Source organism: Archocentrus centrarchus, chromosome 17 (genome assembly GCF_007364275.1).
Source record: "Archocentrus centrarchus isolate MPI-CPG fArcCen1 chromosome 17, fArcCen1, whole genome shotgun sequence".
Classification (NCBI taxonomy): domain Eukaryota; kingdom Metazoa; phylum Chordata; class Actinopteri; order Cichliformes; family Cichlidae; genus Archocentrus; species Archocentrus centrarchus.
The window spans coordinates 13,758,198-13,782,978 of record NC_044362.1 but is presented as its reverse complement, the minus strand read 5'-3'; the positions used below and the strand labels follow the sequence as shown (position 1 = coordinate 13,782,978).

The 24,781-nt window shown below is 42.0% G+C and overlaps 1 protein-coding gene across 1 annotated transcript in view; it reads right to left on the bottom strand.

Annotated features, from left to right (window-relative positions):
• The window catches only part of LOC115796393 (semaphorin-6B-like), a 31,715-nt gene extending 7,427 nt beyond the window's left edge, over positions 1–24,288 (bottom strand). Inside the window, exons 1-15 of the mRNA XM_030752793.1 lie at positions 24,216–24,288; positions 9,605–9,728; positions 8,501–8,612; positions 7,989–8,049; positions 7,824–7,886; positions 5,891–5,989; positions 5,723–5,813; positions 5,338–5,457; positions 3,824–3,912; positions 3,505–3,722; positions 3,292–3,423; positions 2,897–3,046; positions 2,562–2,738; positions 1,015–1,155; positions 338–415 (exon numbers count right to left, since the gene is read on the bottom strand). Coding sequence (XP_030608653.1) covers positions 338–415; positions 1,015–1,155; positions 2,562–2,738; positions 2,897–3,046; positions 3,292–3,423; positions 3,505–3,722; positions 3,824–3,912; positions 5,338–5,457; positions 5,723–5,813; positions 5,891–5,989; positions 7,824–7,886; positions 7,989–8,049; positions 8,501–8,612; positions 9,605–9,725 — 1,652 coding nt within the window. The 5' untranslated portion in view covers positions 9,726–9,728; positions 24,216–24,288. The remainder of the gene's footprint in view (positions 1–337; positions 416–1,014; positions 1,156–2,561; positions 2,739–2,896; positions 3,047–3,291; positions 3,424–3,504; positions 3,723–3,823; positions 3,913–5,337; positions 5,458–5,722; positions 5,814–5,890; positions 5,990–7,823; positions 7,887–7,988; positions 8,050–8,500; positions 8,613–9,604; positions 9,729–24,215) is intronic.
• Between the last annotated feature and the right edge of the window lie 493 nt (positions 24,289–24,781).

Below are 24,781 nucleotides of genomic sequence, written 5' to 3'. Positions count from 1 at the left end.
TAGACTCACTGTCCAGGGTGTACCCTGCCTCTTGCCCCATCAGATAGGCTTAAGCCCCCCCATAACCACACCTATGCTCAGATGTACATCAGATTGCTCACAAAATAATGAGGAATTTTTAGTAACTATTTAATATTTATGTGTGTATTTACAAGTCTTTCATGCCAACCTTTCTTTACCAACCCCTGTCCCTTAATGCTTATTATCTCACCCTGTGTTTTATGTTATATACAGCATTTAGGTCAACTCTCCACATAGCTTGTACTGATTTTGGCATTAGATCATCTGCACACTTGAAGATAGTAAACAGCGTTGCATGTATGTTTGTTGTTCTCACCGTGTGCCAGGTCTTAGAAAGGAGCAAGTGCTGCCTCTGGTCCAGCCACAATATGGATCCCTGGAAGCCAGACAGCTCCTGCTCACACAACAAGCAAACAAGCAAAACATCATTAAACAGCATTAAAATCCCCAAATGTGTCTATGTTTTGAAATATGTGGACCACTGAGACGCTAAATTCTTGTGAGGTATTCCTCTTTATACACTGCAGACACACATATTCTGTCAATTTGTTGCTTGTTCACATTAAGTGAAATTTATCTGCTGTGGAAAGCAGGTCCATGACACAGTGTTCAAAACACCTTCCTCATAAACACACACACACAATAAAATAAAAATGCATTCTTTGTATTCACAGCGAATCACTATCCTGAAGCCTCTTGTGTCAATTTAAATATCATTTGCCAGCTAAACAAATTTTCTCAAAATAAATATCAAACCAAAGTAGCCAGCTGTGACATGCATATCCAAAACACGCACTTTCAAAAATGAAAACAGAGCTGCGTGTTTTATTAGGATGACAGTAGTACCAGGAAGTGAGAAAGCACAGACAAAACAAAAATTGGCCAGTAAATAATGCCTTGGCTAAAGGCCACTACTAAATCAACCTAATTATCAGCCAAGAAAGAAACATTGAGGGAAAGGAAAATACTCCCAAAGATAAAAGTGTCACTCACTTCATGCAGCGTGAATGAAGGTGGCAGCGAGATGTGGGGACTCGGACCAGACATGAGGGAAAGGCCAGCAGCAGAGTGTGGCTCGTACGGTCCAGCAACAGAGACAGGAGTTGACGAGCCTGAGGAGAGTCCTCACCACACCTGAAGACAGTGACAGAGAGTCAGATTGGAGGGCACTCTCTGCACTCCCTTTTCACCTCACATAAACATTTTGGCCTCACAAAGATTTTAAACATAAAGCTACTTCTTCTAACCATCATACAAGTGGTTTCAGTATCAGAAACTAAATTCTACTACCTGTTCTTTTTAATGGTGAAATCTTTTACTGGATTCTAGTGTAGCATTAAACAGTAGTTAAATCTACGTTAAGTATTCTCGGTCTGTGAAAGATTGCTACCAACACAGAATTGGTACATGCGCTCACCGGCCACTTATTCACATCATGGACGTGTAGCTGACAAATCTGCATCAACGGTGTGATGCTATCATGTCAACATGGACCGAAATCTCTGAGAAATGTTTCCAGCACTTTGCTAAATCTATGCCACAAAGAATTAAGACAGCTCTGAAGGTAAAAAGGTAACTGTACCTAATAAAGTGGCCAATGAGGGTGCATATAAATCATCGGTTCAGCAGCAAAACATCAAATACCATTAAAATGTTTAGCTGATCAGTGTGTCAGTCAACTGATGATTTTTTTTTTTTTTTTTTGCTCTCGACTGCTTCCATTTCAATCATGCTTTTTTTTAAATTCTCAAGGTGCAGTATCAGTAATTACTTTGCTCCAGCTTATTAAAAATGCAGATCCTATTTTTATTGTCATAAATGGCAAACAAAATCTTTGGCTTTTTAATACATAATTTTGGATCTGCAAAATTATGACTGGCATTTTACACGATGTACCACCAATTTTTTTTGGCACAACTAACACTTAACCAAATATTTCCATTTAATAACCTGCAGATCAGTTGAAGTCTGTCCAAAAAAATAAACATTAGATGTCAAGGAAATAAAATTTTTGGCTGCTAAAAACATTCTGCAGTCACCAGCTTCCTGTTGCAACTACATTTTCACACATAACTGCTGTGGGTTGAGTTGTTTTCAGTCACACTAATCAGATTAACCAGGTGCTGACTTGACATGCGTGGACAGTGAGATTATTGGTTTGTTGCATGAGTGATTGATAGGCTGTGTTCCAGTATCCTTCAGTGCTCAGACTGGAGCCCAGCAGAATTTAATGAGCTGGCGTCGTTTAAGCACCACCGCTAAGACTGCTGTCACTGCTGCTAAGAAAAAAATATGTCATAGCACTGCTTTAATTATACAGTCTATATGAATATACCTATGATAGATATGGTCAAAGAAATGAGTGAAAAGGCTTTTATTCTGAGATGGACTTCAGAAATGTAAAAATCTGATATTTAATTAAGTATAAATGATGAAAGTTATTGGGTGAAAAGCGCTGCTGTTCTCCAGTTATCAGCCAGAAGCAGTTACAGCGAGACTTGATATATGCCAAGGACAAAGATATCCTGTCTCATACTCACTTATCTGGGTTGAATCCCTCCACCTCCTCCAGAAAGACACTACTATGAGAGATAGAATCTCCACTGGGAATCATTAGGAACTTGAGAATAGTTCCTCGGGTTGAACCCAGGAATAAGACTGTACGGTTCTTATAGGGGCCAGCTTCTGTATCCACCACCATAGCTGTCAGCTGGTACCTGGAAAGACAGATCAGTTTTAAAAAAACAGGTAAATAAACTACTTTTTCTTTCCTATCTGCAGGCTATTATGTTATTTTTCAGATTTATGCTTCCCTTTTTCTTGGCATATAAAGCTCTGCGTGGGTGCTATTAAACAAGTGAGTCACTCTGTGTACCGTCCCATAGTCTTGACCACCCAGGGTCTATGTCCCAGTAGCGGAACAGTTTCATCCATTAGTGGGTGGGTCTTCACAAAGTTCAGCACCTCATCTGGCAGTGTGGTCGAGGAGCTAAATCTGGATCCCTGCACTGCACATCCGCCTGGCCTGCAGACAGGAAGAAGTTGACAATGAAAAAAAGAAACAGTCCAGGGAGAAAAGAGGAGCCAGAGGGGGTTCATTTTTTTCATTTGCTGGAGGCAGTATTAGAATATTTCCTGCATAGTGGTGAAAAAGAAGTGAGACTGATAGTTGGAGCTTATAAGAGGGCTATATGTGAGACAGATGCTAAAAACAGCAGCACTGCAGTATTCTGCTTAAGTCCTGCTTACATACACTTTGCATAATAATACCTTGGTTTAGGCACGGCTTCATCTGGTACAGGTGTCCAAATAGACTCAGGGGATTTTTGCTCCTTAAACCGTCCCTCAAAGACATGAGCAAGCTGCTGCATGTCAAACACACACACCGCAGATCCCGGGATGCTACCAAACACACGGGAGACAAGACTGTGATGAGAACAAAGCAATAGTCCTTTTATTTGTGTATTATGTGTGTCGCAGTACCTGTTGGGCGGTGTGGAAAAGAGACCCAGGATGACGTCTCGTCCCTGCATGTGGATGATGCCGCTTGTGGCGTGCAGGAGGTTGAAGTAGAAGTGTGAGTCTCCAGGGACGGAGCAGTTGAGCCGCGCCTTTAGAAACGTGGTCCACTGTTTCTCGAGGACACGCTGAGAGCCACCCAGGTCTGATTTGCACACACGGGCCACACGGGACACCATCACCTAGAATAAGAAAAGCGAAGGTTTAACAAAAACTGAAGGAGAACAGAATCAGCGCAGTAGGCAAGAGGAAGAAGAGGGGAACAGAAAGGGAAGGAGAGCACCTTTTCCAGATGATGAAACTCCATGGCCATCTCTCTGAAGAAGAAATAAATATGAGGCCCCCACTCCATGGCACTCACAAAGTAAGGCTCTGAAAAATAAAATGACAAAAACATCACAATCACAGTTACAGCACAGTGCCTCGGGTCCAGAGATGTATAAAGTACTGGAGTAGAGGAGTGGAGTAGAAGTACAAGTACTATATAAAAAAATTGACTTGAGTAAAAGTTGAAGTGTTCTTTCAACACCATACTCAAGTGGAAGTACAGAAGTACTCAATTTTTTTGATACTTAAGTATTGCAAGTAGAAGTATTTCAAAAATTGCTACTCAAGTACCGAAAGTACAAGTACAAGTAAAAGTACAAGTACTGTGTATATTAAAGAAAGGCAGTCAAAAGTTTGAATATCATTGTTTATATTATTTCAAACATTTGAAAGGCACAATGTATTTGGCTGAAGCTGGAGTACAATGATAAAAGGCCATACAAGTGTTTACAAAAAAACAAACACAAATAAAACATCTCAAAAGGCCAGAGGGGCAGTCCACAGAGCAGCTAAAAGACAAACCTGGACAAGGTGTTCCTGGGACGTCATCCATCTCGATATCGGACAGTAAGCTGACGCGTTCTGTCCTCAATACTTGCAAGCAACAGCGCAAAAGGCGGAGACGAAGCCTGCGTTTTTTTTATAGGCTTGATCGCTCAAATCGCCCAATGATGAGCCAGCTTCATAAACCGTGACAGCGCCATCTACCGCTCTGGCATTGATACTATGACTTGGGGATGATTAATAACGTTTTCATAATAGTAACGAGTAACGATTCAGCACGTGAAAAATGTATCGGAGTAAAAGTATTAAATTAATAAAAAATATATAGTGGAGTAAAAGTGAAAGTAGGGGAAAAAATATGTACTCCAATAAAGTACAGATACTGCATTTTAGTACTTAAGTACAGTACTTAAGTAGTTCTACTTCGTTACTATACATCTCTGCTCGGGTCAAACATAAGGCTCCACAATCCAAAATATGGGGCTGCAGTAAGAGTCACATCTACATAAACCGCTGCTGTCCACCAGCCTCGCTCATTAAATATTCATGTCCTCTTTAATTTATCATCGAGGGCAAGATTATACACATTACTTATCATTTATTCATCCAGCACTGTGCCAGCTTTGACCTGCCCCGGCTTGTTTTCTACCCCATGGAAAACAGGCCTGGCTGCTCAGGCCAAGGCTTGTTAAAACCTTGAATCTGTAGAGCCTGACTAACCTCAATACATCACTCTGTCCGGACATGTTCCACTTATGATAACTCGATAAAATGGGAGCCTAATCATGTCTGGTTTTGCCAAATTTAGCCTGCTATTTAACTCCCCAAATTGTCTTGTGCACCTGCGAGCCACTTTTGAAAAGACATCAATGACATTTTTTTTTCAATTTTCTGTTATTTGTTTTCTGATTGTCACTTTGTCTGGGTCTGGAGGGACATTTTTAATATGTCTGTTTCTAAAAGTACCTCTGAACCATTTGGAGTCGTGCTTGACTGTGCGGAGGGCAGGGCTGTCGCCGAGGCTGCGATAGATCACTGCATCAATGGCCAAGAAGTCTGTCACAGTGCCGGTAAAAAGACTTCCATCTGAAAAAGAGATGCAGAGAGACGAAAGGAGGAGATTAAGAAGAAGAAGAAGAAGAAGAAGAAGGGGAAGATACAGATAGAGAGATAGCACAAGGTCGGGAAGATTAAAACCAAACAAGCAATGCAGTGAGAGGTCTGGCTATAAATCATTTGCAAAGGTAAACACAAGGGCACGGACATTTCAATGTCTGGAGCTGAAAACTGAGTCAGATGTCTGCAACAAAGCTACATTTTTCATCTTTGCTGAGCAAACTCGAGATGCTACCTGCAAATAAAGCCACATTGGCATGTCGTGGATCATACGGGCACCGTGCCATCCCACTGATAGGCTCTCCCACCATTTCTAGACTGTCTCTCTGCAAGAGAAAAAAAAAGATAAACCAACTGGCAGATACACAAAGAATGACTGGATGACAGATAGAGGGATACTAACAGTGTAGTTGGCACACAGAGGGTTGAAGGCATTTGTTCCGCATACAAACAGCCCACCGTGCTGTCTGAGTAAAACCTTGATGAAATTACGACACTCTCCCTGTAGAAAAAACAAACAAAAAGAAATTATTACAGAAGAAGAAGAAAAAAAAACCAAAAGCTACTGGGCAGGCAATGTGACAAAGATGGTATTGAACAAAACCACTGCAAGACTGTCAGTGTGAAGTATGAAGAATACAGCTTAAACCGGCCCCAAGAGGAAATAACACTCTCAACCCCACTCCATCTGGTGGAACAACAGGATGGGCACTTTAAAGTAGTCTTCAAAGTGGAGGCTGCTGATTGAAGCTTAAAGATGCTACCAGTGGTTCGAAATCTTGATGACACTGCTATCCTTTTTTCCCCCCCTCTATGATAGTACTTTACCACAATGTCTGATGGCATGAACTTACAAACTAATAAAATATACCTGTGCAGGCAGATGATTATCAATGCAGCTTCAGATTTATTCGTCAGAAAATCCAGATTGGAAGTAACTGAAAGGATTGCTGCACTTAAATTCGCTTCCTTGTCAAGAGTTAGATGAGAAGAACCGGGCCTCTCTCGTGCCATATTACCTTGGCTTGGCTTAAAGACTGAGAACAGGGGAGGACATCTATTCCAGATCTGTCCAAGCTCAATTACATCCACCTACCACCACCTGTAGAGCTCAATAACGCCGTTCACACTGTACATCTCATTTATTTAATCTCCAAACACTCCCAGCTCTATATCTGTGGAGGCATATCAGTCTTCTCATCTAACTGCTGGGATAATGTCAATGAATAGAAACTTCAAAATGTCAAACTGTTCCTTTTAATATGCTGACTTCATTAATGCCTGTACACTATTAAAGTTCAAAGTGCAGGGAAAATTCATTGCTTAGCAGAACTATTAAACAGTAAAACTGTGTGTATGTTAAAATGAGGCAATGCTGCACACTTACCTATTTGCGTCGATGTTGCCCTGCTGCCTTTTACCCTGAGCTTTATAATCCAATCTTATGACATGAATTCGAGAATTTTAACTAACACGCTTCACTTGTCTGTCCTTTGTCTCAAATTTTTGCCATTCTCTAGTCTTTATCCTCCCGTATTTCTTTGTTTCTCCTTTTATCACAGCTTTACTTCTTGCTGTCTTTTTTTTCCTCACACCTACATCATCTCCTCTTTCATCTGTGGTGTTTGAAGCAACACCTTTTTCCTTTTGTCATCTCCCCACCTCATTCTCACTACCTGGTGGCTGCCGTGCTCCTAATGTCATTCTTCCTCAGTTTTCCTCCACCTACATACATCCCATTGCCATCTATACGCGCCTTCCTCGACTGATTTCATTTACCGTTTCCTCCCGGAGGCTGTGTCAATGCTCACTTTGCTCTATAATGTCTCCCACTGCCTTTCTGGCTTAGATCGTATTTTGCTGGTGGCATTGCTACATTTATACAGCAAAGAATATAATGCCCCCCATCAAATCTTTATCCAACATTTGATCATATTCCCTTCATACTACACAACACTGTCAACTGTCACTTTATATACACACATATAAATGTCCCACTTTCTCTACCTTACCCCCCACAGGCTGTGAATGATTTATAACTAAAAAACTGGGATAATGCAGATGTGCAGAAAAACAACCACCCCCCAAAGCAGCTTTCAAGCTCTATGAACATCTTTTGGCCCGGGTAATGTGTCACTGAGCTGGTGTGATTAAGCGATGTGCTGATTCTGTATCAACAAGATCAAATTTGTGTAAATACCGTATGCAGGTGCGCCCAAAGGAAATAAGGTTTCTGTAACAGCTGTTGTATCTGTCCATGCGTGTGATGGTGTAGATAGCGCTGGTGCGTGTACAAGTGGATCTCAAAGTCAGCGTGCTGCGAACGATTATTTTACCTCGTGTTTGCCCTTCATCCGACACACTCGAATATCATTCTTATTGGATTCCCAAGTCCTTTTCTGAAAGGCATAAACCACAGTGAGAACTCCCTGCATGCTTGTTATATGTGTATGCGCATATGATTATGATTTTTTTTTGTTTAGTAAACACGTGAGTCTTACCTTGCTGTAAAACATCTCATCGCCTCCCATGTTATCCAGCTCCACTCTGTACAAGTCATCTCTAGAAATGCACAACATGGCAATTGAAAGCATTATTTAATCACTATAATGCAATATTTGAGATACACTATAAACACCCATGTGTTTTTTTTTAACCAGATTTGAAATAAGTAATGATTTTTGATACACCGATGGCCTTCAGGACATTTTGTGTGTGCGTTTGATGGCGACTGCTTTGACAACACAGCAACAGTTGATGTCCTCAGAATGAGAACTGTTTGGACCACTGCCGGAGTAAAACAATTCATAGTTTCCATCTGCAAGTGTAATGTGAATGAACAGCTTCTCACTTGACATTTAACAACAACACTGAATACATCATCGCTAAACTGCTAAAAACGTCCTCCGAAGAGTGACAGCAGATGGAAACCGTGGCATCAAACGAAAGCAGAAAAACACATTCATGCGAACACGTCAGTAACACGCAGTCGGAGGCGGTTGCCGCTGGTTACCTGGCTCCTATGTAGAGTGTGCGGTTGACTTGGAGGACCGTCTGGATGTGCAGCTCCTGCCTTTGTGCTGAACGATGAGCTCGGCCCAGGAACACCGGATACCTCCTCACCACTGACATGAACGCACAGACAAAAAAACCCAAAAAAACAAAACAACAAAAAAAAAAAAGACACAGCGAATGAAATGCTTGAGAACAACAACAACAAAAAAGCTAGAAATTAAAATCCTTGCTCAAGGATTCTCTGACAGTTGAGGACGGAGTGACTGCTTTTTCCATCTATATATACCCAAAGTACTCAGGCAAGCCGTAAAACAGCTTCTCTAACCTTCACTTTAACAGTGTCCTCACTCATTCTTGATGTTTTTGTTTAGAAAAACAAAGATAATGGGCAGAGACGAATGATGCAGCGGTTTAAACACGCTGAAACGATGTTATCCGCTAAGTGTTTTTTTGCTGTTGCTGATGCATGCAACTCCACAATGAGAAAAACTGTGTTTAATCACTATTGCTATTATTTTATTATGATAAAAGGCACATCTTCCAAGTCTCCGCTTACCTTTGAGATAAATGAGGTAGTAAAAGATGAGGTCGCGGGAGAAGGTGGGAGTATCAGACTACAAGAAAGTTTGGAAGAGGAGGTCTCCGTAGGGAGCCCTCATCATCAGGAGACAGATTGAGAAAATGCGTCTCTCACTGTCCTTGACTGCAGGGGAGGAAGGGTAGGACGTAGTGATCCATCTCCACCTGTCTCGTCCTCCTCTCTTTCCCACCACTCAGCCTTCCATCTCATCACCTGTATCACCCCATCCAATCCAACTATCTCCCACTTTTTCATCTTTCTGCACCTTTCCAGATCTATTATGATCATTTCTCACATGCTGCTGTGTTTATTTCTTCTTCTCTCTAATATGAATTAATCTATTGCTGCCACAGAAAGATGGGGAGAAGCTTCTTTGTATCTCTGTGCCAGGGTACTTTGAAAGCAGCTCCACACCAAGGCTTTGACCCTTCACCTCCGATTTCCACATCCACCGCAGAGCCATTCATCAGTGCTGCACATATACTCGTGCACAACACGTACACAAAGGGGAAGGACACATACCCTCTACAGGGACGTAGCTGAGTGGACTGGGTTCCTCTGGGAATGAGCCATCAGCCAGTTGAAGCAGCAGGAGAAGAAATGCGAGGGGTGAAGCCACAGTTGCCATGGCAGCAACACGCATGCACTGTTAACAAAGAGAAAAGGAGAGAGAAAAATTTTCATTACGTGCTGTCAGTGTCTGTGCATGACTGGGAGTGCATGAGTATGGGTGCTTGCATTATGACGACATTTCTTATTGCAGAGGAACAGGTGTATGTGCAAGTCTGTGTATGTGTGTGCGTGCGCACGTGTGTGCGCGCGCGTGTGTGTATTGAGAGAAAGAGGGGGTCAGAAGTGCAGCAGGGTGACTGCTGCTGCAAACCTGGATTCAGCAGGGAGCAAATGTGTTTCTATTGTCTGCCTCAGAGTTCTGAGAGGGATCTATTGTCAGAAATGTCACTCCATTGTCAAACCATTTGAATCGAAGGGGATTCTCACAAAACTGTCACAGAGAGACAAAACACTCAAAGGGTTACAAACCCTCTTGGGTGGTAATGCTTCTCTGACTAATTGTGTTTCTGTACGTACATATGAAGGCAATAAAATGGGCAATTAGCCACAAAAAGAGGCTAGATGGTCTTTAGAAGTAGAATAAAGAGAGCAGAAGGCAGCGATTGGGGCAAGCTGGACAATATCTCTCCGGTTGAAAGGATGCCCTAAATCACAAGTAAGCAAAGTGGAGGGAACAGATTTTGGGCTTTAAAAAGTTAAGAGGCTACAAAACAGTCACACTTTGCAAGATGCATGAATTCATGGAAACACACATGCAAAATAAGGCAAGTTTTAGTGCTTTAGCATGTCAGCATGCAAACATTTCCTGATTTCCTCAGCTCTTCTGCAGGAATTTAGTCAGCAGACAAAGTAATGATCATACAGATTCGTCCCTTTCCAATAATTGCTTGGATATTTCAGTTTGAATGGCAGCAATAGGCCAACAGACACACTGACACCTATACCGCCCAAAAGCAGCTTACAACCAAGGGGTCAAACTCTCATAAATAAGCCCTTATGCTAAATATCAGTGGAATAATACTGCTGCACATAATTTACTGCCAGGCATAAATTGTGGTAACCAAACCATCAACTGCATGTCTGAATGTGAAAGCTTTATCAGTACACATTTGCTCAAAATTTCTCTACAGCTCAGCTGTAGCCTGTGAGGTAGTGCAAACTGTCTTTGATGTGGAACATACTTTGAAAAAGGAGAGGTGATATAACAAGAAGAAAAGAAAAAGACAAACTGGGGAGAGCATAAAGGGTGGAGTACTTTGGTGGAGGGCTTTGTCTTGGGCTTCTAAAAGAGCTGCTGTAATGCCGGAAAATGTGTAGTATGATACAACATAATGAAAAGAAAGGTTAAAAACAGAAGAAGAAATCTAAGCAATGTCAGTGCTGCTCCCATCAAATCAACCCTAATACCATGTTCCATGTTTCCCCAACCCCCAACCGCTTATTTTCTTTCATCCTCCAGCTCTCTACCTCCATCGCCCACCTCCTCCCTTCATTTCTCTCCCTCTCATTTTGTCTCTACCTAGTTAAAAAAAAAAAAAAAAACTCTTACAGTTGTTTTCAGTGATAGAAAACCAATTTGAGAGGTAAATGTGTTCATTGCTGAGGCGATGACAACTACTATTCAAAATGCACAGATGTAACATGCATAAATTCGTATATACTTCAGTACACAGTCACCTGTGTTTCCAGTACTTCAGACTTTGTTTAAGACTGAGTGACATGCTGTTTGAAGACATCAGCTCACTGATGTGGGCTGGAGGCTATGCTCTGGGGCCACTTCAAATGTAATTCTAGCCCAGAGATTGCAGGTTTGACATCTCTAAGCCTTCTCCTCATCAGGTGCATTGGAGGAGCCCTGAGGGGGAGTGGAGGGTTTGTTTCATCTGATCCTCCGTTGGGATACCCAAGGCTAAAACAGATGGAGTCAGGTTTAAGGTCAGCCTCATTTCATTATGACCATAACATGAGCAGGATCCACACGTGATGGTTCAGTCTGCGATGAAATTCTGCTGTGGTCTGTGGACTGAAAGGATGGATGCAGGGAATTAAATGAAGTGTGTGTTCCAGCGAGATTAGCTATCATACGGCTCAACACACTGCCACCAAAAATTGTGCTCCTTCTGGTTATCTTATATTCAGTAGCTGTAAATTGTATTATATATATCACTGGAAAGACATGCTTTGTATAACTCTGAGTTTTCTCATGTTTTTGTCTTTGCTGTAAATGAATCCACTTATGGTTTTTGTATCTTTATGGGCTTGTTACAAACAGGAAGCAGTAACCACTCTGCATATGTTAGAAGTTGCTAAATATCCAAAATGGAAACAAATGCAGATTAAGACGTGGGACTCTAGCTGTGTTTTGCCTTCTGATATCATAACTCCTGTTTACATCCATCCATCCATCCATCCATCCATTCGCTTCCGCTTATCCTGGTCAGGGTCGCGGGGGGGCTGGAGCCTATCCCAGCTGTCATAGGGCGAGAGGCAGGGTACACCCTGAACAGGTCGCCAGCCTGTCACAGGGCCAACACAGAGAGACGAACAACCTTTCACACTCACATTCACACCTATGGGCAATTTAGAATAGCCAATTAACCCAACCCCAGTAAGTGCATGTCTTTGGAATGTGGGAGGAAACCAGAGTACCCCGGAGGAAACCCACGCAAGCACGGGGAGAACAAGCAAACTCCACACAGAGAGAGGGAGAGGCCTGGACCAAGGTGGAATCGAACCCAGGCCGTCCAGATGGTATTCTATCTGTGAGGCAACAGCGCTAACCACTGCGCCACCGTGCTGCCTCCTGTTTACATCAAAGTGAAATAGGAAGTACTTCCAAAAAATACAAAGTCAGACAAATACTTTTAAGATCGGTGTCAAAATTAATTATTTCTAAAAACAATATTGCCTTTCCCCTAAATATGTAAAGTGCACATACTGTATCTGAATATTTTTTTGATTATTATTATTGAGTATTACAAATCTGAAAGCCCCATCATCAAGGATCTTATATTTTTGAAACACAGACACTTTCTTCTTTCAAATTCATCCACAGCAGTGATTCCATCCGGATTAAAAATATCCCAGGAACCACTTCTGCATTTGCAAGGGGTATGCGGACATGTCAGCTCAACTAATGTCACAAAAAGGTTTGAGCAGAAAAGTTAACACTTAACTAACATTCACACAAAATAAAATAAAATAGACAATTCAAGTAGGAAAAATAATGATCCAAAGATGAAAAAAAACTGTTACATTTATAAGAAAACAGTGCAGTCGATGACTAACATTAGAATACTGTGGAAATGTTATGTATCAGCACTTGTGTAGCTCACTGGGTTGAGCAGGCGACCCATGTGCTGTAAGGCTAATGCAAAGGCCTGGGTTTGAATCTGCCCTGAGGTCATTTCCTGCTTGTTCTCACAGCTTTCTAGTTTCTCTTCACTGTCCTATCCCAATAAAGGATAAAAAGCCAAAAAATATGCATAAACAGTTGAGATTACTGATAATAAGTTGAAGTAGCTACCTAAAGTTGTGAATTAAAAAAGTGGACACTGTTATTATATCTGAAATTGGTGATGAAACATGATGAAAAATTAGTGGACAAATGGTTGAAATACAGTCACTGGCCACTTTGCTAGCTAAACCTTTCAGCTGTTCGTTAACGCAAATATCCAATCCAATCCAAACATGATGGCAACACCTGACGCTTAAACTGAGCATCAGAGTGGAGAAGAAAAGTGATGTAAGTGAATGTTCAGCTTCAGGCTGCTTTATCTGTACCCGTAGGTAGATTTGATCTGCAGTAGTAAGTGAGTCATCCATCCTCACATGCATATTTTAAATACAAACACACAACAAGCAACAGAAAACACAACAGAAAATACTGAATAAATAAATAATAATAATAGAGAATCCACATTGCATCATGTAGGATGGCAAAACTATCATTTGTTCATCTAAGTGATGCTTTTAAACTGTTTTTCTGCACTTTGGGACTAGAAATCTTCGTCCAGAAGGAAGAAACTGAAACTCGCTTTGCAAAGGGTGAGAGGTGTCGAGTAAAAATTTGAACCAGCCAACTGCTGTAACTGTCTGGTGTTTGGGAATGCTGGGTTCAGCTATGGCTCAACAATCAGCCTGTTAGACCATTTAACAGTTTGATTGAGTGAGTTTTTGTTCTTTACAGATATGTATCCAAACTGTGACACCAAGGAACATGATAAAACAGATCCAATCAAAGCACAATAAAATAATATCATCATAGTTTTATCAATGTGGAAATGAAAAAGTTTCCTCAAACATGACTGGCGCTGGTGCCCTTCTTTGATTCACAGTTTGCCTTAAAGTTCAGCTTTGAATCAATCAGTACTTCAAGACATTTATAAGACTGAACATGCTCCACTATCTGACCCTTAATGGATGCGACCTCTTGTATATGAGCACATTTTCTAAAATCAATGATCATATCTTTTGCCTTAGATATGCTTAATGACAAATATGGCATGGTTATGGTGCCAGACGGGCTGGTCTGAGTATTTCAGTGGGTGGCAGTTCAAATGCCCTGAGGTGAAAGGAGAATGGCCAGACTGCTTTGAGCTGATAGAAAGGACACAGTAACTCAAATAACCACTCATTACAATCAAGGTATCCAAAAGAGCATCTCGGAAGACACGCCATGTTGAACCTTGAAGCAGATGGATTACAGCAGCAGAAGACCACACAGGGTGCCACTCCTGTCAGCTAAGAACAGGGACCTGAGGCTACAATTCACATGGGCTCACCAAAATTGGACAACAGAAGACTGGATAAATGTTGCCTGGTCTGATGAGTCCCTGAGATCTCTGCTGCAGCATTCTGATGGTAGGGTTCAAATGTGCTGTAACCAACATGAAAGTGTGGATCATCCTGCCTTTTATCAATGGTTCAGGCTTCTGTTGGTGGTGTATTGGTTTGGAGGATGTTTTCTTGGCTTCATCCTTTTATTGCCACAGTGTACCCATCTCCTGATGGCTGCTTCCAGCAGGATGACGCACTGTGTCCCAAAGCTCAGATCGTTTCAAACTGGTTTCTCGAACATGACAATGAGCTCCCTGTACTCAGATGGCCTCCACAGTCACCAGATCTCAGTCCAGTAGATGTGGGATGTGGTGGAACAGGAGATTTGGATCATGATGTTATCATGTTAATCATGATGCTATCATGTCAATAGGGACCAAAATCTCTGAGGAATGTTTCCAGCACCTTGTTGAATTGGTGCCACAAAGAATTACAGCAGCTCTGAAGGCAAAAGGGGGTCTAACCTGATCCTAATGAGGTGTAATTAACAAAGTGTCTGATGTGTGTCATAAACCAATAGTGGTGGACAGTTTACCAAAACTTTCTTACCAAAACTGATAAGTGGTAAGGTGAAAGTTGGAACACATGGAACATAATAAAACCCTGCTGTTAAAGATTGATTAAACCTCCTCATTAGAGTGTGTATTGATTAAGGTTATTGATCTATAAGATAAGCAATCCGATCTGGGGCACTCCAACTTATTAAACCTCTGCTGCTGTCCAGTGCAAAGACAAAGGTGGTTTTTTTAATGCTCTGAAAGAAAAGAGGTTTGGGGCAACTCTTTGACGTTTGGTTATCAAAGGCTCTGAGTTTTCCCAGCTGAGCCAAAATTCTGAATAAAGAGGTGAAAGCTGAAAGACAGTTTCAGTGAAAGACAAAGAGGGAGGAAGAGAGACGCCACTTGTGACTGCTCCAGCTCATCAAGCTATAAAAACCAGACAGAATGAGTATCGGGAAATCAAGAGAGGAGAGACAAGCAAGTGGAGAGAAGAAAGGATGTTATGCTATTTGTGTCAGATCATGTTGGTATGATAGGATTAAATGGTGTGACACCGACACTCTTATCATGGGACACATGTAATGATGGCGACAGCCACGCGGCGCAATCTAGCCTCATCAGGCAACTCATTAGCAAATCACCTGCTAACACCCACATAATTAGCAAATCAGCAGGTCATCTAAAGGAGCACACACACTGGGCTTTCACCTCTTATCAGTTTGGCCATATGTTTAGTGCTCATCACCCGTGACTGAGCTTCATTTGATAGTGAGTCTTTTTCTCTGAGCTCTCACCTGCCACAGCTGATCTAACAGGAACCACAGGGACTGAACAGCATGCTGGGGATTTCTATACAACCCCCAGTATGTCAACAAGCCATGTGAAGGATATGTATTTTCAATATCCACCATTCAATATTTACCAATGATCCTATCCCTAAATGCCTCAGTGGCCTTTAGTGTATACTGGACATGCTCATATTTGCAAATGGCATCTCAACTATTAAAGCTACTGAGTGAGATCAATACACTCTCATCCTGCTAAATAGGGAGTAAAGAGCACCATCCCTATTCACACCAATGAGCTTTGACCGTGAGCAAAGCCTGAGGCCCCCGCCCCCACTCGCCCACCCACACACACACACACACACACACACACACACACACACACACACACACACACACACACACACACACACACACACACACACACAATGCAAGTGCTATGACCTGTGCTGCACCCAACTACAGTACAGCCATTAATGAATCCTTTGATGTATGTGTGTGTGTGTGTGTGTGTGTGTGTGTGTGTGTGTGTGAGAGAGAGAGAGAAAGAGAGAGACAGAGTAAGACAGAGACATAATGGGTGAATAAAACCCAAATCCATCTTTACGTGCTGTTGACATTTTACTCATCACTGTTACTGAGCTGTGTTTTCTGGTGCGATGCATTGAATCTGTTGTTGTGATTAGGTCTTACAGGCAGAATCTTTTTCTCGCTCTTTTTTTTTTTTTCGCTCTGTCTCTCGCTCGCTGTTTGGCTGCTGCAGCCACTCCACTCTGTGCCTTTGTTACCGTAGCAACCAATAGCAAAGCTAGGCAGAGATGTTTTATTGCAGTAGATGTAAACGTGAGGAGGGCGGGTCCGCCCTCTAACTTGTACTTTGCCCACATATGCACACAACACACAACACACACTGATGCGTATACACTTAAGCAGGAGCCCAAATACACGTGCATTTGTGTGAGTGCTCATTAACACATACATGGACGCAGATATAAGGAGGTCCCTGCAAAGGAGGGGGATGGGGGAGCTACCAGCAATTTTGTCTCCTCTTTATCCACACTGGCATGATATGATATATATATGTAGGGTAGCTCATTTGAAATCAGTAATAGAATATATTCAAGAAAAAACATAACAATTGTTATCATTATTGTTGTTGTTGTTACACTTTACCTTATAAAGCATGCTGTGATTTCCAGTTCAGAGATGTAACATTTCAGCCTGAGTGAGGCAGCTTCATGATTTTCATCACAGGTTTATGTGAAACCTTCATACTCATTAAAAAGGATCATCTTTGCTGGACTCAAGGTAAGCCCTGATGCCAAAAGCTTGATTTTGCACCTAAAGAAGTGAATGTAATAATTTAAATGCTTTCCCCCAGTGCAATTCTGAGGCCTTCTTTGCTGGATTATTATGAGAGATTGAATTACAATATACAATATACTTACAAAGATAACTGAACTGCAGTGTTTTCATGCTGGATATAGAAGTATTAAAGAATCCTTTAGCCCCTGTTCTCATTTGTAACACGCCTGCTCCTTAAGGACAGTATGCAGGTTAAAGCCCGGAATAAAGTGAGATGGCCTAAGGGTAGAAACACAGACATGGGCTAAAATGGGAGAAGTGGGTCACCTTCAGACTTCGGTTTTCCACGCTACAAGCACTATCATTCATTAATAGGATTTAATCAGATATCTGCTGAAAAAGAAAAGGGTGCACAGAAAGAAAAAAAAAAGCACAGTGAAAGAATTTAGAATCCTTCTTTGGTTTGTTGTGCTACTGTAAGTAGACTAAGTTCAGGCAAAACGTAATGAATTGTTTTTGGAACTGACCCGAATGTGCACCATGATAAATTTTACTCTCAGCCATTAATGGCAGCCTTTACATACACATGTCAAAATCTGATCCTACACTAAACACAGATCTAACATGGGCTGAGTTTGTATTTCTCTGTCTGAGTTTGGGAATTCTTGGAATTGTCACTCCAAGATCTAACAACTCTGCAGGGGGTTACAGCCCCATCTTTACTGTACATGGTGCGGATGACATCTCTGGTAGACGAATAGTGTAGCATTCTGTTTTCTCTTTTCTGCTGTGGAAAATAAATGCAAAGAGCAGAACATCTTTGCAAAGACTGAAAAACAAAGTGTCAAACCAAAAATGTACACGTTTACATGGTGTTATGTACTGGAATCTTTCTGTGGCTAGGAGCTTTGTGCAGAAGCCTTTAAAACTTCCTGTGAAAGTGTGAATGAATGTTTTTACACTTTGGTTATAAGGTGTTAAACGGTAACTGTAAGAGGCGTTAGTAGAGGGATTTATTTATTTATTTTTGACAGAGCTAGGCTACCTGTTTCACCTGTTTCCAGGCTTTGTATTTAGCTAAATGGACCAGTCTTTTCATCTCAGCATGAAAATAAATCAGCATATTTTCCAGTTAATTTGACATAGCTCAATGGGTAAATTCCCACATATTGCTCTATAGATAACTCTAATTTTATGAATGGCATATGCCATTCTGCTGGGATTACGAAGCAGGTCCAGAATGGCTAGTGCAATATTAGAAGTATCTCAAAACAGGTTGAAATACTGGTAAGACTACACGGTGTCACAGGAAGTAGTTTAGAGTCAAGATAAATTAATACACAGATATTTAATCTGTTTTCATGCACTCATATACAAAGAGAGGACAGAGCAAATGTCTATGGCAGACACAATCATGCGCTCCTCAGAAGTGGAAGTGTCGAGTCTTTATCTTTATTGAGGTGGAGACGATATTCCCTCAAGTGGCTGCTTGTCGCCTCAGAACAGGTCTAATCAGAGTTAAGGGAATCTATCTCCTGCTGTTAAATATCCTAAAATACTATTCAATCTATAGAGTCATTTATATGCAAATGCAAAGGTTACCTCTGCATATAGCTTTGACGCAGCTGTGTGCTGTTAGTTTATGGGTGAAAAGGGGAAAACGTAAAAACTGAGAAAGAGATAATGAGGCTGAAGGAGATGAAAAGAGACGATGCTAGCAAAAAGACAGAGGGGAGATGAAGAAAAGGGTGGAGAGGAGACACAGAGAGGAAGAGATGTTCCCCTGGGTGAGTGCCATAGGTAATTAAAATAGGATGGACAGAGTTGGAGACTAGCCAGAGAGGGCTTCATCTCCCCTCAGACATCTTCTCCAATCAGGTCTTCTGCCTAAAGCTAAATTGCTGGTACTGACAGACACACAGCGGTCCCTGAACGCAGTGAGATATCAGTTTATGGATTACAGGCAGGAACATGTAGAAATGTAGAGACAATGCAACCAAACACTCGCAAATGACAATTCATGGGCTGCAAAACAGGTAAATTTATGTACTTCTGGCGCTGACATGGGACAGAAATGCATATAAAAACATCTCAAACAGCACACACACGGACACACACAGACACAGCGAGACACGCACACACACACGGAAAACATTTACCGTGCTGTGCAAAGCTGCAGCAAGGGCAAACGTTGCTAACCAGAGTTTGACTGCAGTAAGCACATATACATTCACTGCACAGCTCTGAGCTGGAGGCAGGCACATGAGTATGCAGTGCACACACTCAGACACACACTATGAGCACAGAGTCAAACGCACGCACACCCCTGTGCGTACGACGGCAGTGAAGATGCAGTCTAATTACACAACAGCGACAGGGGTTTTTTTCGCCTATGAATTTGACCTGGTTTTATACAGTCATTATTCTGTTTAGTCACACAGTCTTAATGGTGTCCATGACATCTGTCTCCATGGAGAAGCTTTTTTTTTTTTTTTTTTCTTAACCATTTCTTAAGCCGAGCCTCGTTATGTTTTTAACATTCGTTATGAAGAAAAATCTTGTTTGAAAACTGGTTCTCTTGTGACTAAAATAAACTGTTTTTTGCAGCCAAAAATAATTACATTTGTTGCATTTTTTTTTTACCTTGTGTTTTCACTGACCACAACTCATCATCCACCTTGCCTTTCATTTTTCTACCTCAACAAAAGACTATGCTAAATAGGCTGTGCTAATGTCCCTCTGTGGCATCCATTACCATACATCTCATACTCTGTTACAGTGGCTTCTCCTATGCCGGTGTAGAAGAGGGCTGAAAGGTAGCCCATTTTCATGACACGCTGTTCTTTGTGTTGCTGTGATCACCAGTAACAGTAAATATAGCTCTTTTGGCAGGAGCCTGCTAAGAGGATCATAGCCCACAATAGGTGGTCTTCTCGCAGCAGATATCAAAAATGCCAAAGAATCTGCTCGTACACATGTACATGATGCATGATTGCACAGACACACACTCCCACGGCAACGTATAAACACCCATACACCGACACCTCCCCCGAGAGCGTTCTTTCCTCCTCGCAGGTATAATTGTGTTTCTGCTATGCTTTGCTCCTCTCCTTTCAGTTGTGACTGGGCCCCAGAAGAAAAGCCATAATTAAAAGAGAAAAGTTGTGTTTGCTGTGAAGATGGGATGGGTGCAGGAGAGGACAGAGAGGCGAGAGAAAGATTAGCCACAACAAAGCTTCATCAGGCCACAAAACAGTCTCGGGTAGCTGGAAAGACAAAGGACTCGAATGCTTTTATCTCCCAATAAAAAAAGTCCTCCAAATCCCTCCGGCTAAGCTGCCATAACTAAAGCCTGCTTTTTGGCATAGGTGCGCGCTCAATGTGTTGGACAACAAAAGCAGCAAAATATGAGAAGATAGACCAAGCTCCCAAGAAATATATATACCCCCATTCATTTTGTGCAAAGAAGTAAAAAGTCAAGTGCCTTAGCGGTGGCATTTGAGAAAAGGTTACTGGTTATTTGCTTATCTTGTTTGTGTGTGCGCGTAGCTGTGTGTGAGTGCTTCAGTGAAAGCATAGAGTGGATGGTCATTTTCACCCTTGTGCAATTTTCTGATGTAAATGAGATCACAGAAAGAAGGAGATTAGGCAGTCTCTATCTGTCTGAGTTGAAACAGCTGTGATAACGCTCCCAACCCAATTTCTAGGCACTTAAATGGGAGTGCGAGTAACGTGCAAAGGAGAGGGTTCATTTTAGAGACAAACTTCTTGTTTGTTTTTTTTTAACCGTTGTACGACACATACACGTGTGGTGCACGCACATAAAATGTGCATTCACCTGTATGTATTCAGAAGGTGATTACATTTCAAAATGATATGACCCATCCCTGCATGCGAGGCCTTTATAGTATGTGAAGAGGCCACACAATGTGCACAGGGGTGAATAAAAAGAGCTACACCCTCAGGGAGGAATCGCTGAAAGCAGAGAGTCATAAAACAGAAGACATATGGCCACTCTAAAGGGATTTTTACATGAATATAACTGCAGGCTCTTATTACACGGTACATGCAGCTGATGCAACAACAAAATCCACATGCTTCAGCCACCTCGGCCACCTGAACATCATTTATCTTGTGGTGTGCACAATTTATGGGTGAGTTTTCCACAGGTAAAGCTCCTGAGCTTGCTGGGTACTTGTTATCTTGCTTCTTTCTTTCCAAAACATCTGGAAGGACTTGCTGGGGAACAAAAAGGGTCCCGTGAAGCTTCTGAACGCTGCTCACATCAAGTTTGCATAAAGGAGTGTATTTTAAACACCTATTTCAGGATGGGGAGCAAAGTTCAACCAAGTAAAGAAAGCATGCCTCCATAACTCCTGACCCTCTGGCCCCCTTAATCCTGCAGAATGACTCCCTGAGGTCCAAGCTCTGAGGGCCCAGCAGGAACAGGTCACCCAGCAGATGCCTGCCTGCTTAAATTCTTCTGATTTCATTGCTCTGAGGTCTGAGAACTCCACCAACCTTTTGAAGTGTTGATTTTGCTCTAAAGAATCCCACCAGACCCCATAACCTGATAAATATGGCACCCTGTGTGAAACTGGAGCCTCATAATATGCTGTATCTGGCAGCTTTTGAGGAAAATAAGCATTTCTTCAGATCTCTTGATGTTAGACACAGCTTTCCTTTGTTTTACAATCAGATTAGTGGATAATCCTGTCTCCGCTTTGACACCGAAATTACTGTTAGGGCAGGTGGGAGTTCATTCATCAAGTCTGGAAAGTAAAGTTCATCCAAACACTGTAAGAGTGTATATTGACATTCCTTCAGTGGGTGGTGGGCATGTCCAGACTGTGTGAGAACAAGGCAAACTACAGTGAGTAGCTTATGGGTTAAAGCTAGTGAGAAAATTACTAAACAAAAAACCAAAACAAAGCAAAATAAATACATAAACATGAAGTTATTTCAGAAAAATCTGCTCAGCCAGCCAAGCTTATTAAGTATAAAAAGGTCTTCAGGGTTGGCAACAAAGAAACAAGTAAACCTGATAAGAAAGCGACTAGTTTTGCGGCAGCTTGCAGCCTCCCAGAGTTAAACCAGGGGTGTCTGACTGTTCCTTTCTGTGTACCAGAGGTAAAGAGAAGCAATTTGTCGCCAATTGCTTGACGTATTCTCTTGGCAATATGAACAGAGAAGCTGTTAGGTAACATCTCTTTCCTTTCCAACATCTTCTGTCTGTTTCATCTCACTCTGTCTAACACACAGGATCTGAGACTGTCATTCTACACATTTTTAGAAATGTGGTACTTACAAACCCCATCACACTAATCTGCCTTTGATTTACTCTCTTTGTGTTGGGCTGTATTATGCTGGAATTCAATCTCTCTCTCACACTCTCTCTCTTTTTTTTTTCTCCCAAGACTGGATTTTTCTGTTTGTGGCTTAGCATATGTGATTGAATAGAGTCTTATGTGATCAATAGAGTTCATTAAATGTCCCTGTGGGAAGCTATCTCAACCTGAGGCTTTCTACATTGTGTTTACCTGCTACCCACTTTGCCTTATCAAATCAAGTAGTTCCACCTTTGTCTATGGCATAATTAATTTTACAATTGAATTCCTCATTCCTGGCCACAGATTGCTATTTTCCAAAATTTAGACTGAAGTATCCATTCGGTTCCCTTCACTACGGGCTGTGGGTTTTTGGGGTGTCAGAAAGCTTTGGTGTAGCGGTATGTTTGGGATGGGTGGGTGTTAGATGGATTTCCAAAGGAAGGCTGAAGGAAACAGTGGCTGCACCTGTTGTTCCCTGCAGTTGCTGTGTGGTGGGGTTAGCACCTGCTCACACGGCTGCTGTGTGGATGTCTGTGTGGGCAGCGGGGATAACAGGGAAACCATTCACACCCGCTCCGAGTGCTGTCTGCAGCCCCTCTCCCTCAACACTTGTGCTTTCTGCTCCATCATTTCTTTTTCTGTGTTTTTTTCCATCTCCCTGTAGTTTATGCCAGACTGCTTCATCCTTTGTATTCCTAGTCTGTCCATCTTTTTCTGCCTGTCCATCTCCTCCTCCCTCTGCTCCTTTTTTTTTTTTAAATTGTGTCACCAACCATCTTTTTGCCTTTCAGCTTGCACAGTAAAACCAACATAAACCACAGCAGCTGGGAGCTGTAATAGTCCTTCTGTGGAACTTGATAGCTTTTAGTATGAAGGGTGAAGTTGTAAACAGTGAATTACATGTAACTGCTAAATCACGTCAGTAAGAGCTGGGACAGCAGTGGCTGAGCATTTAACTTGGGCCACAGAGGTTGTGAGTTTGCAGGCTGGTTATGGGCTATTCGCGTGCCAAGTTATTGTAACTGTACAAGACACATTTAGGATAAAAGATATAAAGTATACTGCAGTTTATGTCAGTCTCTGACATCAGCTATGTGATGTAAATACTGAGGGACATGTGTCTATGTGTAAATTAACAACAAATCTCTATTTCTTTAGTTTAACGTCATTCATTAACAGTTTACTCTGCTCATTTGCCCTGTCACTACACTGTAATTGAGTAATGGCATAATCAATTGACTTTATGGCGTTTAAAATCATCACATTTGACCTTTTCTCTTGTTAAAAGAAACACTTGTGTAAACATTAAAGAAAAGCATCATAAATGTACACAGAGGGGCAGTAAAACATGTCACTGGAGGGTAATACGCATAGATCACGACCCATGATCCCGTTCAAATAAAAATGTTAATTAGGTCGTAGCCGTCATTTTAATGCAATGTGGTGATGTGTACCCCGTGTTGTTTTTTTTTTTTTTTTTTTGCTGAGACATCACTCAAGCTTAAGTGAAAGAATAAGCATCGCAAGACCCTATGCAACACGTGAAAGAACAATGATGTGCAACGAAGATTTGCATGTCATGAGCAAAATAACACCAAACTTGCACAGCAGACACAAAGAGCAGCTCGTGCCCACAAAGGTCCAGACGGTACCACATCCAAGCTGGAGGACTAATAGTGCAGCATCGCGTAATAAAATTACACACATATGCACTACCTGTTCACCCCAACCACCCTCTGTCTCCCTCAAACATCCACCCATCTATCCATCTCCAAATCCCACCATTATTTGGCACACTCACCGCACCAGATGGCCAGGTATGGGAGGGTGAGGCAGGTGCCAATCGCCAACTCGCCCTTGCCGGTCGATCTTCTTCTTTTCTGTGAGGAAACGGGTAGCACAGCTCGGGGTATTCAAAGCCTCTCCGAAATAGCGCTCCTCAGCCGCACCTCACCTGTCTCTTCCCTCTGCTGTGCGTCGCTGTAGCATCACCGTTTACCCAGCGCGTCCAAAACGCCCAGTCAACCAAACGCTTCCCACCCCTCTCCCTGGAGGGAAAGAGTCCGTAGTGTAATTGCGATTAAAAAACAAAACAAAACCAAAAAAAACCCTACTGAGGTTTCTCTGATCCCGAATACGCTTTGCGTCCCGTTAGGCTTGTTCCGACCCTTGCAAAATCCCAAATCCTGCAACTGCGGGGCAGTGTTAAGTCTTCTGTCAGGGGGGGTACTGTGCAGTTTTCTGCACTTGGTCGAGCTGCGCCTTTGAAATCAGTTGTCAGCAAAATGTAATCCCCTTTTTAAATTTACAGTGTCGAGGTGAAACGTCCAACGCAGAGCAGGCACAGTGACAGCAGGGGCCCATAAT